The 17,332-nt window shown below is 30.9% G+C and overlaps 2 protein-coding genes across 2 annotated transcripts; both read left to right on the plus strand.

Annotated features, from left to right (window-relative positions):
* Nucleotides 1-851: 851 nt before the first annotated feature.
* Nucleotides 852-1,611, plus strand: LOC148203979 (hydroxyproline-rich glycoprotein family protein). The gene has a single exon (XM_088105625.1). It carries the CDS (start codon nucleotides 944-946, stop codon nucleotides 1,451-1,453), a length of 510 nt encoding a protein of 169 aa, XP_087961751.1. The 5' UTR covers nucleotides 852-943; the 3' UTR covers nucleotides 1,454-1,611.
* Nucleotides 1,612-11,129: 9,518 nt separating this feature from the next.
* Nucleotides 11,130-15,994, plus strand: LOC124849037 (metal transporter Nramp7.2-like). Its single transcript, XM_047326881.2, has 13 exons — nucleotides 11,130-11,414; nucleotides 11,653-11,731; nucleotides 11,823-11,863; nucleotides 12,142-12,220; nucleotides 12,304-12,408; nucleotides 13,304-13,413; nucleotides 13,563-13,744; nucleotides 14,002-14,071; nucleotides 14,159-14,332; nucleotides 14,446-14,550; nucleotides 14,633-14,764; nucleotides 15,134-15,229; nucleotides 15,343-15,994. The coding sequence occupies exons 1-13, from the start codon at nucleotides 11,286-11,288 to the stop codon at nucleotides 15,661-15,663; spliced, it is 1,623 nt and encodes a 540-aa protein (XP_047182837.1). The 5' UTR covers nucleotides 11,130-11,285; the 3' UTR covers nucleotides 15,664-15,994.
* The last annotated feature ends 1,338 nt before the right edge of the window (nucleotides 15,995-17,332 follow it).

Raw genomic sequence — 17,332 nt, forward strand, 5'->3', positions numbered from 1 at the left:
CTGTAATTGCTCAAAAGGACGTTCATCGGTATTATTTTTTTTGAAGAAAATGATTTATTAACGTTGGTGTTGAATGGTAGTGTCATCATGAGTCATTACGCCTACTACTCATAACCTACAATTAAGGCCATTGTTGGCCTACCACCTCACCTTGTCTTACTCTAGTGGCGCCAAAAACAACTCCTCCCCTTTCAAATGCCACTGTCAACCTCTTCTAAATGATTACACATGCCCCAACTTGTCCCACTGAAAATGCACCCTACATACTATTCTTTTACCTACCAATTTGAACCTTTTTTTTTACCTGATATCTTTCTCCAACAGCAGAGATATAATTCTTGATTCATCATATTGTGTGAGGAATAACCCCTTTTACTAAGTGCTCATGATATTACCAGTTGACTATACTTCATTGAGGCTGCTTGAACGTTCAGTTGTTGTACTGAGTGGGGACTCCGGAGCTCGTAAAAGACAAAACCAATAACTAAAAAATGGAGAAATTTATGTCCGCTGAAACAGGAGAAGTTAGTGGTTGTTATTTTCAAATCCTGGGAAGAAATGCAGCAAAAAAGGTAGGGCCATAATATGATTTCTCAAAAGACGTTTCAATTTTAAAATGTGAGTCCCAGAAAGTCCATTACACAAAGCTCCGTCACATGGTGCGTGTCTCACTTTTCTCCAATGGAGTTACTCAAGACAATGACAAAGTCAGATACTCGTGTCAAAATGGACACGTAAGTCCCACCTCGTGTGGGCCAAACTTAGAGTCCCCACTAATCCATGCCTTTGATTTCGCAAGCTCAGAACATAATCACTGCTCATCACATCACCATATAAATACACCATTGTCTGCACTACAAACACACTCGCAATTCACAAACCATTGCTGCTGTGGTTTTGAAATTTGTTTAAAATAGTAACAGTATTAATAAAATCGAACACAATGGGTGCAAGTGTAGAGTATGACGATCATGATTCGTTTAAGAAACCAGGAGCAGTTCCTTTCAAATGGGAGGTAAAGCCCGGGCTTCCCATAGTGCAGCAAAAGCACCATCACCAGAAGCTCGATTCGCCGTCAATGAAGCTGAGGCCGCCGCCGCCGGCCGGCTCCTACCTCCTTTCTTCGGAGGAGCCGCGGACACGCTCCTTCCGGTCCGCTGCGAGGGGCCGGTCCGACCGGTGGCGGTTCGAGCGGCCCCTCCTCACCCGAGCCGAGACCGTGTCGTCGGGTTGTTTCTTTTCGCCGTTTTTGAGGCGGCTGCAGCGGAGGAAGATGGTTCAGAAGCGAGTGGTTGAAGAGGACTATACGTCGGAGCTAGAGACCATTGGTCGGTGGTCCTTGTCGTCGACGAAATCGCTCTCGCCGTTCCGGGCTTCCACGGCGTCGTCTTCTGTAGCGTCGTCGCCCAGGCCCATTAGCGATGCTGAATGGGCCGGATTTGGGCTTTTCTGAAAGAGTAACGATGGGCTATTTTTGGACTTTAGCTTTTTGGGGAGTGGGCTTTCGTGTGTGCGTAACGGAATTGAAGAGGTTTTTTTTGCTCAGACTGAAAGATAGTTACGCCATGTCATGTAAATATATATATATAAGTTATAAATAAATATTAAAAAGATCATACGAATGACCAGTGGATCTCTGTCAACTTTTTATACGATAATAAAAATAAAAATTATTACAATTCATCACGACATAATTGAATAACAGATAGCTTTCATTTTATTTTTATTTGACTTAGATATTTGCAGCATTGACATTTCATTAAAACAATTCAAATATATTTTCTTCAAGCAAAAACTAAAATAAAACATCCTCGTAAATTACATGTTGAGAAATCAGTTCATCCAGCCTCTTTTGAACAGTGATTTGTATTATTTAAATAATTAAGAAGAATAATGAGTTATTCACGTAATTTCTTTTTCAAGATTATCATTAAACCAAAAAAACGACTCCCCTATCCATTTATCTTTTCTCTAAGAAGTCAACTTGTAACAGAATAAATTAATAGTTGAATTTAACTTCATAAAACCCTCACTAAGTCCAAACCAACACGTTTTGTTATGTTTTTTTATCATCATTTTTTATGACGAAGAAATAATATTTTTACTTAATACTATTTTTTTTTCAAAAATATAAAAATTTATGTTTTTATGTTATTTTTTTCTATGACTTTACAATACGTCCATTTCAGTTGTGTTCTTATATTTTAAGAATCTGATGAATCATACAACACGTATCTCAAGAACATACTTTTCACACTACATATATATTCTATGTTGTGCTGCATAATGTTAAAGATCAATATGTCACCTTCTGCAACTTGCATATATGGTCATTTAACTAGAAACATGCATTTTGCAGGCCACACCACACATAAATTTTATTACGAGAGTTTTCAACTACTAATTCCTCTAATTGCTTTTGTCTGCTTTCATATAATGCTAATAAAAGCATCTATTCCAGACAAATGGGTGGATTCATGACACAATATGATGAAATATAACTTATAAGCCATGTTAATTAATTAATTAATATGTATTAATTATATAAAACCAACTTTGCAATGGTGTGGAGAGAATCAATTTATTTTGTTTTGTTCATGAAAATGACTCTCAGCAGATTGTCTTCAAGACATAGAATCATTGATCCTTATAAAATATTCAAATTCACTGCTATTTAACAGTTTGACGATGCTCAAAACCAGGAACTTAATGAATTGGATTCATCACGAATTAGAAATAGACAAATTGCTATGTGCTAATTAAACAACTTCATTGACCAATTTCCAATTCAAGACAACTACTAAGAACATTTGCCTATTCATCGATAAATATATCTTATTAAACTTTATATAACTGGTCATGACCACTGATTTGTCCTAATCACATATGATATTTTCTTTTTGTCTCCTTTTCATCTTCATAAAAAGTAAGTATATGTGTATCAACATTTATGCTAACTTTTTACCATTTTAAATATTAATTAAATGATTTTTTAAAAAAAGTATATAATATTATTGAATATTAAATGTAAGAAAAGACATATATAATTCATAATTTCTACTCATCCTTTCAACTTAACGCTCTCACAGCGAGTTTATACAATTCATAATTTCTATTTTATGTATTAATCTATGCATAATATTCTTATCATTTAATCCTGTGTCAATATCTCATTTAATGAAATTAATATGATAAACAACTATTTCGGACACTAAACTCACTATGTGCTACTGTAATATATTATTGCCAACATACTTTTCATTAACCCTATATCAATATATTTGAAAATTTTTATATCTATAAATATCACAAAATCTTTATATATATATATATATATATATATGAAAAAAAATATCTACACGACCCACTTTTTACTCTACAACCCTTTAACAATTTCGAATAGTAATAAATATCAAAATTTAAATATAAATTATATTAGTAAAAATAAACTTTTTATAAAAAATTAAAAAATGTTTTTCTTTTATTGATTTTGAAATCGATGTAAAAACAAAAATATAAAAAGTATTAATTTTTTATATCGATTCAAAAATCAATACAGAAACTAAAATCAATATAGAATATTTACTTAAAAGATAAAATTTTACATATATAAAAATTACTTTTTTATATCGATTATAGTTCAAACTAATAGAGAAAGTATTACAGTTTTTTTTTAAAAAAATCTAAATTTTATACTTGTTAAAACTAAAATGATATAGAATGGGTACTTTTTATATCGATTTTTGCTTTATCACTATAGAATGTGAGTTTCTTTTTTGTTTTTTTAAATAACCATCTTTTATGCTCCTTTATCACCTACAAAATCTGCATATATACATATATTTTCATTCAAGAAAAGTCAGATAACATATATTTATCAATCCAGAACAACCAACCAACATATATTTCTATTCAAAGTTCTAATATTTAATGTAATAAAAGATTAACCTCAAAATGAATATGCATCTAATAACCTAATAATGACTATATATCATAACCTCATCAAATAATGACTATACATCCTAACATCATTAAATAATATATATATATATATATATATATATATATATATATATATATATATAATATTTACATGAAAACTCATAAAATATCTCACATCATCTTCTGTAAACACTTAAAAGAAATAAAGCTCACTGTTCATGAACTTTCTTTAAGACTTCTTGCTCCAATGGAAATGTCATTGAAAATATGCGCAATGAACAATTTAAGTCAAAAATCTTTTAGTGATAAATACTTAAGATGTGAGTTATAAATTATACATATATTACTAGATCCCATAAGTCAACAATATTTACAAATATGATTTTATTTATGTCTTATCACATAATATCATAAACTTGATAATTAATTATAGTTCAATACTTTGAAGATCAACTACTTATAGTTGGTGTAGTGAACTACAACTTCTCTCTAGAAACGATATTTTTTTCCTTTAATTTCGAATAAGCCTCAACCACTATAAAAGTTAATGTACATTAAAATTGTACCTAGTTGTAACAGTAAAATTATATTATATAACACAACAAATAAACATAATAAAAAACTTACGCTTGTAATGTACTTTTAATTGCTCAAGTTTTAGGTGACTTGTGTAATGAACAAAAAATAATCACAAGTGACCGTTGAGGAAGAACTACTACCAATTTCTAGTGATCTTTGTAGATTTAAATAATATTAGATATAATTAAATTTTACGTTAATGTAATTTAATTTATAAAAGACATACTTATTGCTACAAATAAGGTGTTAAGTACACTTCTTCTTTTTTCCATTTTCAAATGCCTCTAATAAGTATTGATGCACCTCTTCACCTTTATTCTCAACAAATTGAATGACAACAAGGTCAATAAACCCATATAAGTGTGTATTCTTCCTCTTAATGTATCTATGATGTAAATACCTTAAACATTGAAAATAAATAATGTTAGCATCATGTATTAAATATATTCAAACTTGATAAAAGTATTAAAAGTTTACTTACAACAACCAAAGTTGTATTATTGATATACATAACATATCAGTGTGGGAGAGAACTTCAAAAACATGCTTTTGACATATTAAAAAAATGAGGTAGGAGTCTTGTTTGTGACTTCAATAGACATTTCTAACTGTATAGGTGTTAGGGAAATAGTCATTGTCATTGCACCAAGTTATTTGGTTGCGGTGGCTCTGGTGGGATTCATTCACATCTTCCACCCATTGTGCTCCAACCTATTATACACATTCAAAGACTTAAATAACATTAGTATACACCAATAAGAAATAGAAAATGCTAATTAAAACAACTACCTCCTTTACAATTGTTTTTTTGTTAATCTAATTGGCCAGAGGATAAAAAATTCAGGGTCTTGTCCCACTGTCTCAACCTCTAGAGTGGGCATAGGGACTTGAGTAGTAACATCTCAAATGTATACAACCAAACACTCGAAGGGATCATCAATGGACAACTTGTAGTCTGCATCAATAGTGAGAGAATCTTCTTGAGGGGGAACATCACAACTCCCATTTGTGCTTATACAAATAAGAGAAAGCTGTCGAGGGGGATTACTTAGCTGAGCTGAGGAAGAGGCTAACTCTAATCATGTCTGCTAAAAATTGTGTCTACACATCATAATACTTCTTCATCTCCTTTTAAATCTCGTCTTCATCTCCTTTATCATTTCTTCTTTCATAAACCTGAGGACTTCCTCAATGAGATGAACTTTATGGGGAGTTGATGGAGGATCAAAGAATTATTGGATGCCTTCAAATTTTACAACACCATGAACAAGTCCGTGATGCTCTGGATGACCAATGGCGATCGCTGATATGTCCTCACATCCCTAAGGAGTGAACAATACATGTGTGCTTTACTCCACTAACTCATCCTACAACCTAAAAATTTGAACTTAACCCTACCAATAATATGTAAAGTTAACCTAGAAACAAGCAAAAATGAAGTCCAATATATGAACTTAGTTCTACCACCAAACAATCACATAAATAATTAATCCATGGATTTGGTTGTTTACACCTCACTTCAAAATATTTAAATGGAAACATTCTCTCTTTTTAGGTCCAAAAGGTTCTCCTATATTCACTGTCAACATAGCTATTGTATGTTGCTAGTTAGTTAAAAGTCATAAAAATTCAAGAGACTAATATCTCATTATTAAATGGTCCTATTAATTAAGACTCGTACCAATGTCCATTTTTTTTTTGCCAAGAAATCCTTTGGGGATTTTGATGACCACCAAAAATACAAAACTTCTAATGTTTGATTCAACGAAAATGGTCACAACAAAAACCCTCACCCTTCATTATCCACTTAGCAATAGAAAGAAAAACAAAATTCAAACTTAAAGACCATGATAGTTTAGCGGCCTATTATACATCACTTGTTCACCCTCCCTTGGTTAAGCTCAAATACCCTTCAACGCATCACACAACCTACCATATATTGTCACACAACATCCAACATTGAGTATTAAACAGAACAAAGACACACTTATTCAAGTAAATAAACACAAAAGATCATATTAAACAAATTTCACATTATATAAGCTAAATTTGAAGAAAAAGATCAGAGTTAAATGGGAGGGGATGGGGGCTTTCAAAAGGGTACCATACTTTGAGGCTTGAAGGAACTATGCTTTAAGAAAAACACGAAAAACAGATTATGAGACTTGAAGCTTACCTGAACTATGCTACACCAAAAACCTAAACAAGGAGAGTGACTTTTACCAGCATTGAGCGACCACCACAACATAATGTGAAAGTGTAAGAGGAAGAAGGGAAATGCACCACCAGAGCACTATTAACACCATCACAACATAAGAGCGAACGTAACTACGATGCAAAGCAAACGACAACATCAAAAAAGGGAGAAGTAGCGACGACCAAGGAGAGCAATGCCAATGTAGGGACAGTGAGACCAACACTAATGCAGTGACAGCGAGAGCGCGAATTCAAAGACAATAAGATTACCACAAATGTAATAAGGATGAAGAACAAACACTAAAGTTAGTGACAATGGAGGAAAGTGAAGACAATGGAGGAAAGTGAACACAAACACAAAGGAATGGAAACTCACAAAGAGAGTTAGTTCTGGGATAGAGCATGAGGAAGAAACTCATATAAGATGCTAGAGAGAATATGAAAATATAACATATTATACCAGTTACAGCGAATAACCGGTATAATATATGCATTTTCAAATTAAAATAATTGAATATTTAAGTTTCTATATCAGTTTTAAATCTAACTACTATAGAAAAACTTGGTAATGTATTACAAACTTTCCATTGTATCACTTTCTATACCAATTTTTAGTTCAACTGGTATAGAATATCTCACATTATTTACAAAATTGTCACTGCATCACCTTTTATACCTAATGGATTAGTAATATGTCGTTATATAAAGTCTATTTTACATTAGTGTAGGCTATGGAATAAAAAAGTAATACAATTAGTTGTAATTATGGGATGTAAATTTGAACAATTATCAACATTTTTTTACTTTAAAAATAAATTACCAACCTACTTATTTTTTTTTTAAATCATTGTACAAAGAACTTAATAATCAAATAACTATAAAATTAAGGAGACAAAGATTTTGAAGCCTTAAATAAGAGTTGTTTTTCAAAATATATGAAGTATGATGTAAGGGAAGGCATGCAACAAAGCTGCAATACATGTATTTTATTTAAAATCATATAAAATTGGAATTAATAAAAATATTGAGTTTAATTTACTAAAATATTTGATAGAATGTTCATGTTTTGGTTAGTATAATTAGAAATTCTAACATTTTTACTAATGGATTTTTTTACATATCTAGGCAAAAATGATATGGTTATTCCATATATAGGCAATTTTTTTTACATAAATGAGCAAGTCGTGCAACCCACACACAACTTCAAATGAAGAAGTCATGTATGGGATGCACGATTTCTACACTAACACAATACAAAAGTTGAAGTCGTGCACCTTCACATGTTTTTGGGCACTGATAATCGATTACGAGAACTTGTAATCGATTACACGATGTTAAAGTTGTACAGGGAGCCACGACTTTACTGGTAATTGATTACACCACTACTGTAATCGATTATCAGTGTAAAGATTTGAATAAAAAGGACATGGTAATCAATTACAGTGTTGTTGTAATCGATTACCAAAGGAAAAAAATGTTTAAAACTAAGTTAAAATATGAATTACATTTATTACATTCATGGAAATTCGAATTACCAAAAAGATTTGTGCATAAAAAATTAGTCATGTTTCCTTTATAATCATCATAAATTGGATTAATTGTTTGTTAAAGTAGAAAATAAGATATAATATAAAGCAAAAATGTAGTTTATTAATATTAATAAATTATTAATACAAAGATGTAATAATTATTGAGGATATGGACATGTCCCCTTATGATGACCTTCGTTGCGACAGTAAGAACATTTTTTGGGTTTATTCGAGGTCGACTGATCCATCTCATTATGGATTCAAGTAGTAGTTGGTATTCCTGATGCCTTGCGTCACATTTGAGGATCTGGTATGAAGTTTGGACCAATATACACAGACCAATAATCTTCATTTTGGTGGGGCTGAAATTGTACTTCATATGTCTTGTAAATATTGTGAAGAGGGTAAACCGGATTGATATATTGGGTTAGTGGTATATGTGAATATGCATAAACAACTATGACATAATAACACAGGGAGACGATTAGCTTAGAAGTGACCACAATCACACCATCATTCATTTAGCCTAACGTTTACGAAATTGAACGTGGGTGATACTGGTGGGGTGTTGAGATTTCCAGAACATCAAATTCAGAATTTTCTCGATCATAATGATGAACATGACAAAATGTTGATTGTTGTTGATTTTTTTGAATAATGTCAGTAATATTTTTTAGATATTGGTACTGTGCTTGCAACATGTATTGTGCTTTTAAGTCTCGTTCAACAAACCATGATTGTGTCTTCTCAAATGTTGTTTTGATTAGAGCATAAATTGGCAATAAACATGCTCCCTTTAGCACAGAGTTCATGCACTTAGCAAGATTTGTGATCATATGTCCATATCTTCTGTTTCTATCTAAAGCCTAAGACCATTTCTTTAATTGAATTTTATCTATTCAAGCTACTTGTTGGAGGAATTGGTCTCTCATTACGGTAAGTTGTGCCATCACAATTGGTTGCTTTACCTCGTAAGCTGTAAGAATATAATAAAATTAAAATTATAAGACTTCAATGTATGAAAATTAAAAAGTGAATTGGTAGTAAAAATTAGTTAATTAGCACCCCAAGTTTATTGAAGTTGGAGGCTAGATGACATATGCAATAAACAAAGTTTATAACACCCTCTTCCTATAACCAACTTCTTCTGATCTTAAGGTTGATATGATACCCTTCCCTCTATCAGTGATGATGCAAAGATTTTGTTGATGGGTAACATGCCCTTGAAGTAATTGAAAAAAAACTATATCAATGACTAATTTATACCAAATGGCAATGGAAAAAGATTTCTATTGTCATCTTGAGCAATCACTTGTTAGAAAGACTTCATCTATTTGGAGAATGAGTTTACAATATTTGAACCCTTATAGTCACATGACAAAAAAACTCTTTCCATAACATAACATGAGGTGTCTGATACTCTTTCCATGAATGTAATTCATATTTTAACTTAGCTTTAAGCTTTTTTTTCCCTCTAGTAATTGATTACAAAAACATTGTAGTCGATTATCAAACCCTTTTATTCAAATTTTAACACTGGTAATCGATTACACTTGTCATCAATTACTAGTGAAGTTGTGGTCCTCCTGCACGACTTTAATATTGTGTAATCGATTACATATGCTTGTAATTGATTATCCGTGCCTGAAAACGTGTCAAGGTACACAACTTCAACTTTTTTATTGTGTCAGTGTAGAAGTCATGCATCCTATGCATGACTTCTTCATTTGAAGTCGTGTGGAGCTGTACGACTTGTCCATTTACGTAAATAAAAAAAATATCTAGATCCATAATAATAGATCAATAAAAAAAAACCACTAATGATAATTTTTTCTCACATGGTCCATGAGTTATAATGGTCATTCATTTCTATTCTTTAACTCTTTGACAAATGAAGATATCCAAAAATCTGTCTTTCCAAAAACTAATTTACAACCAGTATGTTGTATGATGTGGAAGAAGATAAATCCATTCAATATTAATCATCTTGTCAAGGCACACAATATGATTAAATTAAAAAGTTGTACTTGCCACTTTTTCTTTCAACCGAGAAAAAAAGAAGTAAAATGATGTCATAAAAAATTAAATATCAATTATAAAATCAGTTGAATGGATCAATGAAAAATGATAGCAACTTTTGTTCGTTGGCACAAATCTTATTCAAGCGATAACTTATATTAAATAAATATCAACTATGTCGACACCTTTTTTCTACAAATAAATATAAAACAGACTTGAATCTTGATCACTGCATTAATTAACATAAATAAATTAAATTTTGTAAGGCCCCATTAATAATATAACTTAAAATATTTTGAGTTTACAAAATATTAACGAGTTTTTCTTGAGTAAACTATCTAAAGATTGATTAATCACTTATCATTCTACGGTTAAAAAGTTGTAGAATTTATTAGTTTCACATAAGTCGATATTATTAATAGTTTAAATATACTGTCATTCTTTAATTTTCAATTTCATAAGATACACGATGTGATAATTCCAGACTCTAGAATAAGATGTGATAATTAATTCGAGTTTTTCTTAACATATTTGAGATGGGAAATACTTCTTGCATTAGTTTTTTAAGGATATTTTTCCTTGAACAATGAAAAGTTACAGAAAACATAAATAATATAAGACTAATATAATTATAGAATAATATTTTTTTGACACACTTAAATTTTTTATATTTATTTGATATTATTTTTATTTTTATTTTTAAATCTAAAAATTTTATTTTTATTTTTTTGTATTAAATGAATGTAAAAATGTATGATAGCATATCATCATTAGTATAGTTATAAGGTGAAGAAGGTCAAAACGGACTGTGATTCATGCCATCTGCAATAAAACAATATCCTACGTGGTGTCAGCTAGCTGAGACTAAGAGGCATGAAAATGGAAGTCTAAGTTGTCTCAACAGAAAACCAGTGATAACTATGGAGTATTGACTATAAATATACAAATTTATACAACTACTTTTATTCACTCAACCACCCTTCATCTTGCATGCACACACAAAAACAAAAAGACTGATAGATGGCTAGCTTGATGCAACAGCAACCAAAGGGAGTTAATGGAGGTAGTAACCGCATACTCGCAGTCAATGTCTCTCCCTCTAACAACCTTCCTACACCATCTCAGCACGACGCCTCTTCAAATCATGAGGTTCCTTCTTTCTCTGTCATTCTGCCTTTCTTCTTATAAGATTTCTGAAACTTTTATACAGTTCTTCGTGTATTTTGCATATCATGTGTTAAACGTTTTCATACGAGCTCGATCAGAGAGTAAAGGAAGTGCATTTATGCATATCATATATATTTTAACATTGATGTGTTGTGAATTAGCTTCATCCATCTGATATATGTATATCAGATATATTTTAACATTGATGTGTCGATCACAGAAGCCTGGGTGGAAAAAGTTCATGTCGTATGTGGGTCCTGGCTTTCTGGTTTCCTTGGCTTACCTTGATCCTGGAAACAGTAATTCTCTCACTCTAAATTGTTCATACCCTTTATCACGTTTACTTGTATCTCTGTGAGCTAAGTTGTTCTTTGCCATTTACACATGCAGTGGAAACTGATCTGCAAGCTGGAGCTAATCACAAATATGAGGTATATGAATTAAACAGCAATATTACTCTAACTCTGAATGAACAAACGTCAGTATATACATGCCAAAAATTAGAGATATTCAAGTTTTTTCTATATCAGCAAATGTTAATTGTCATTAGTATTTTGACAGTAGAGTTCAACCCACAATTTCTTTCCATTTTCCTTCAAACCTATCAAATCAATATTGTAATTTCTGAGTGTTGGTAGAGAAGTTGAATCCTCTCAAGTTTTTGTTTGTAAAAGCTCTAAATTTGAAATTTTGTATTGTGTTGTGGTAGCTGCTGTGGGTAATACTCATTGGACTGGTGTTTGCGCTTATAATTCAATCGTTGGCTGCGAATCTGGGCGTAACCACCGGTAAGATCGAAAACAGAGAGTGGAATATCGATGAGCAATTGCATGAGATCGATAGTTTTAATGTTGTGGTTTTGAGTTTGCAGGAAAACACCTTTCAGAATTATGTAAAGCGGAATATCCATTATTGGTAAAGTACTGCTTGTGGTTATTAGCTGAGCTCGCTGTCATAGCTGCAGACATACCTGAAGGTTTTCCTTCTTTTTTTCCCTTTCAACTTTCAATCGAAATCTTATAATGTCCTGAAAAAAACACCCTGTCAGCTATTTTTAAAATTCAGAGATATATTGCACGAAAAAGAAAATTAAGAGAAGAAGGAATATTAAATATATCATGAAATACACTTTAAATCTAATTTAATTTTACAATATCAATTTATATAATTTATAAGATAAGATTTGTATATATTTATATTTTTTAAATTGAAGTAAGATCTCCAGCAGCATGTTATATATAGACAACAAAATAATATGTAAACATCTATAAAGGATGGTTTTAATTAGTTGGTCAATAATGATTTCAAATCTATTGATCAATCTGGATTCGAGTTAAGGTAGTTGAAAAAGAAAATAATTTTTGAATGTTAGTTAAATTAAACTCAATTTATTTAATTCAAAAGTTAAAAAGAAATACGTTTGACACCTTGTCTGTTAAAAATAAAATTTTAAAAATATCATTACAAATATTACTATTTTTAATTATGCATGTTCATATTTTGATATTCTTAAAAACAAATTGTTATTTAATAATATTTGAATGATTTAACTTAATTTATTTATTTATCTAATTGTATAAGTTATTATTTTAATTTTTAATTACTATATTTTTATAATATATTAATGTTCATTGAAATTGTTGCATTCCTATAAACATTTATTTTAGTCAATGTACTTAGATCCTCCTCTAATAAAAGTATGAAAGAAGTTAGTTCAAACAATAGAATATATTCAAATGAGGCATCCCTCTTAATCCAACCTGACATTTGACACAGGTTGAAAATCCTAATTTTCATAATTTCTATTGGTTTCTTGATGTTAAAAAATAATTATGACAGTGATTAATCAGATCCAAACTTGATTATGACAGTGATTGGCACAGCCTTCGCGTTGAACATACTTTTCCACATCCCTGTATGGGCAGGAGTTCTCATAACTGGCTGCAGCACCCTCTTATTTCTTGGTCTGCAGAGATTTGGGGTAATTTTGCTTCTCTTTGTTGTTGTTGTAATAATTAAGAATCATTATCCTAACTCATTAAGATACAAAAATGTCATGATATTGGTTAATTTTCTTCGATCATACATATACTTTCAATTACAATTTCGTAAGTGTTACTGTGTGCGCAGGTAAGGAAGTTGGAACTGCTGATATCAGTGCTAGTTTTTGTAATGGCTGGATGTTTCTTTGGGGAAATGAGCTACGTAAAACCACCTGCTTCTGGTGTATTGAAAGGAATGTTTGTGCCAAAACTCAGTGGTCAGGGAGCTACAGGGGATGCTATTGCTCTTTTGGGTGCCCTTGTCATGCCGTACACTTCCTCTTTTCCTTCTACTTAATTACTACTTTTTTTCATTTTCTCCCATAAACACCACATAAGGATGAATGAATCTGTTGGAATTTTCTTTACTAGGATAAACTGGGAAAATTAATCATATATAAGGTATAACGATAGCATGTTTTAATTTTGCTATAGTTGATTAGCATAATGCACCCAACCAAGCTAAGTTTATAAACTGATATCTTCAAGGATTCACTGCCTAAAGTTTAGCCGTTGACAAAATGCAGGCACAACCTTTTCCTCCACTCTGCTCTGGTCCTGTCTAGAAAAGTACCCAGTTCCGTGCGTGGCATCAATGTAAGGCACTCTGAAAATAAAGAAAGCTTTTAATAAGTGACAAACTTTAAAACAAGCTCAATATGACATATTTGCTTGATTGCACAGGATGCATGTAGATACTTTCTCATAGAAAGTGGCTTTGCATTGTTTGTGGCATTCCTAATCAATGTTGCAATGGTTTCTGTGTCGGGAACTGTTTGCGCTGCTGACAATCTTTCTGCAGAAAGTGCTGATAAGTGCAGCGATCTTACCCTTAACTCTGCTTCTTTCCTTCTCAAGGTTGATTACTCAGTTCACTACAGAATTTTCCATAGTGAAATCATGATGTTAAGTTTAATCCTATTTCAGTTCCAATTTATCTGACACGAAAAATTGTTGTCCTTTGCTTGTAGAACGTGTTGGGACGGTCGAGCTCTACCATTTATGCTATAGCACTGCTAGCCTCAGGACAAAGTTCAGCCATCACTGGAACCTATGCAGGGCAATACATCATGCAGGTTACTTAGGAATATCATTGAACACTGTATTTTTTTATAATTTGATGAAGGGTATGCTCAAGTTGCTGGTTTGATGCAATAGGGTTTCTTGGACATGAGGATGAAAACATGGATCAGAAACTTTATGACTAGATGCATTGCCATAACACCTAGTCTTATTGTTTCAATCATTGGGGGTTCTCAAGGAGCTGGTCGGCTCATCATCATTGCATCGGTTTGTATATTCTACAACTTGTTTTTCTTTTCTTTGTTTGCATGAGTCCTGCTAGTAAATGTTCTAAGAGCATTGATTAACTCAACATTGATACATTTAGATATTTAAATTTTAAAAATAAATATATATAATCTTCTTAGATTAATGTTTGAGTCGATTACACCATCTAATATATTCTAACTCAAATATAAGCTTAAAACATGGTTTATAACTCAGTTTAAAAGAATTATATATATTTATTTTTAAATTTTAAAGATTAAAATATATCAAAATTTGAGATAAAAATAAATTTTAATTTCACTTCAAGACTAAAAGTAGATTTAAATCTATTGAAAATCACAATAAACTGCATTCTAAATTGTTTTGCAGATGATACTTTCATTTGAGCTTCCATTCGCTTTGATTCCTCTGCTTAAGTTCAGCAGCAGCAGTACAAAGATGGGACCTCACAAGAATTCTATAATTGTGAGTTATATTCTTCCCCTAAAAGAATGATAGATTTGTATCCATTGTATATAGCAGTATCCACTAACCATTATGTCTTGGAGCAAGATTGAAGTGACATAATTTTGGTGCAGATAATTGTGATCTCATGGATTCTGGGCATGGGAATCATTGGCATCAATGTGTACTACCTTTCTACTGCGTTCGTGGGTTGGTTAATTCATAGCAGTCTACCAAAGGTGGTAAATGTGTTGATTGGGATCGTAGTGTTTCCTCTAATGGCACTTTATGTTGGCTCAGTAATATACCTAACATTCAGAAAAGACACTGTTAAGACATATATTGAGACAAAGAATGAAGCAGCAATAGAAAAGGGGTTTATGGTTGATGGTCAATTAGAGTTGAATGAAATTCCTTACAGAGAAGACTTGGCTGATATCCCCTTACCACCATAAGGGAATAAAATGCATCACCATCACCATCACCAAAAGGGCTTTTTATCTATAACTGTTCATGTGTTTCTAGTTTTTACCACAGTTCTGTAAGCTTTGTGGTTTTTATGTTATAGGAAAGGCAATTTATATGAAAAACTATTCCAGTGTAAATCCTGTGATCAAGTGGTGTTCAAAATTTTAGAATAATAAACCCCCCAAAGGAAGTAGCTTTTCCATTTTCTTCCACTTTGTAAAAGCCATGACTCAAGGTCAGATCTTACCTTATGTATTTGTTGTAGAGAAGACTGTTATGGGTTCTCAGAGATAAGTAAGTTTTTCGAGAGGAGATATTTAAAACTGCAAGACAATAAATCTATAAATTTATGAGTATTTTTGTTTTTATACTTTTAACATTTTTCATCCTATTATGTTTTCTTTTGGAGAAATTTTCAACTTATTTTAATGAGTATATATATATATATATATATATATATATATATATATATATATATATATATATATATATATAACATATAAAATATAATATAATGATAATAATAAATTAATTTATTTTCCTCTTGAAAACTTTTATACGGTTGCCAAAAATAATAATGCATGAATCGCATAATAATTTTTTTAATTTCAATATTTTTATATAAAGCGGTGTTCTATCTCCTTTAAGAATTTTTTTAAAACTTGTTAAAATATGCGAGTTAAATATTATATTTAAATTACAGAACTTCAAGATTGTTTTATATAAGTACACGCGACATGGTGACATTAAATCTACCGCCATCAAATTAAAGATGAAACATAGTCTCTTTGTATTAATTAAGTATAAAAAGTTAAATATTTAAATTGTTTAATTTTAACAATTCCGTATTCGATATAATATTTATTAATTTAATATTATATATTAATATTCTCAAGCAGAAAACTATACTCACAATGCGCAATCAATGAAAAACAACAAAATTAAACACACAAGTTATGAAGTATATAATTAAAATATATTTGACGACAAAGTTAAAATATATTTATTTCTACAAATATATTATTACAATTTAAAGATATTCTTTATGCTCCTTTATAATGGTCTTTTAAGGTTTATTTGCCTAAGCCAAGTAAAAAAACTACTTTTTTCTATTTTGAATGCAATTTTAAGAGATTTACTTTACTTATTATTTCTTTTTCAGTTTTTTATTTCAATATATATTTATGTATCATTATTACAGAATAATTTTTCTCTTTTCATATTAATTAAATTAAGATTGTTATTGGAAAAATATCATATATCCTGAAATTTAAAGAAGACGAGAGCTGAAAACTACTAAATAATTGCACCACTATTTATAGCAATTGGCAGCATAAAATTGTAAATGACCAAATTTTCAATATCTTTCTGCTCGTGGGTGGAATGAATAAAATCATCATTCCCCTCCTTTCTATCAGCATCAATATATATAGAACCAAACAACTTTCATCCTCATTCTCATTTATTCAAAAATAGTAAATAAAAGAATACAAATACTGATAATATTATATAATAATTTTACTAACATCAATTTACCTTAGTTCAATCACTGAAACTTGATTCAGTGTTTCAGATAACTGTCCAATTTTAAAACAGATATTACCAAATTTATAGAAGAATAAACATTTGAATTTCTCTCAATCCCGGTGTTTTGTA

The sequence above is a fragment of the Vigna umbellata genome, chromosome 2 (genome assembly GCF_029865625.1).
Source record: "Vigna umbellata cultivar VRB3 chromosome 2, Vumbellata_1.0, whole genome shotgun sequence".
NCBI classification, from domain to species: domain Eukaryota; kingdom Viridiplantae; phylum Streptophyta; class Magnoliopsida; order Fabales; family Fabaceae; genus Vigna; species Vigna umbellata.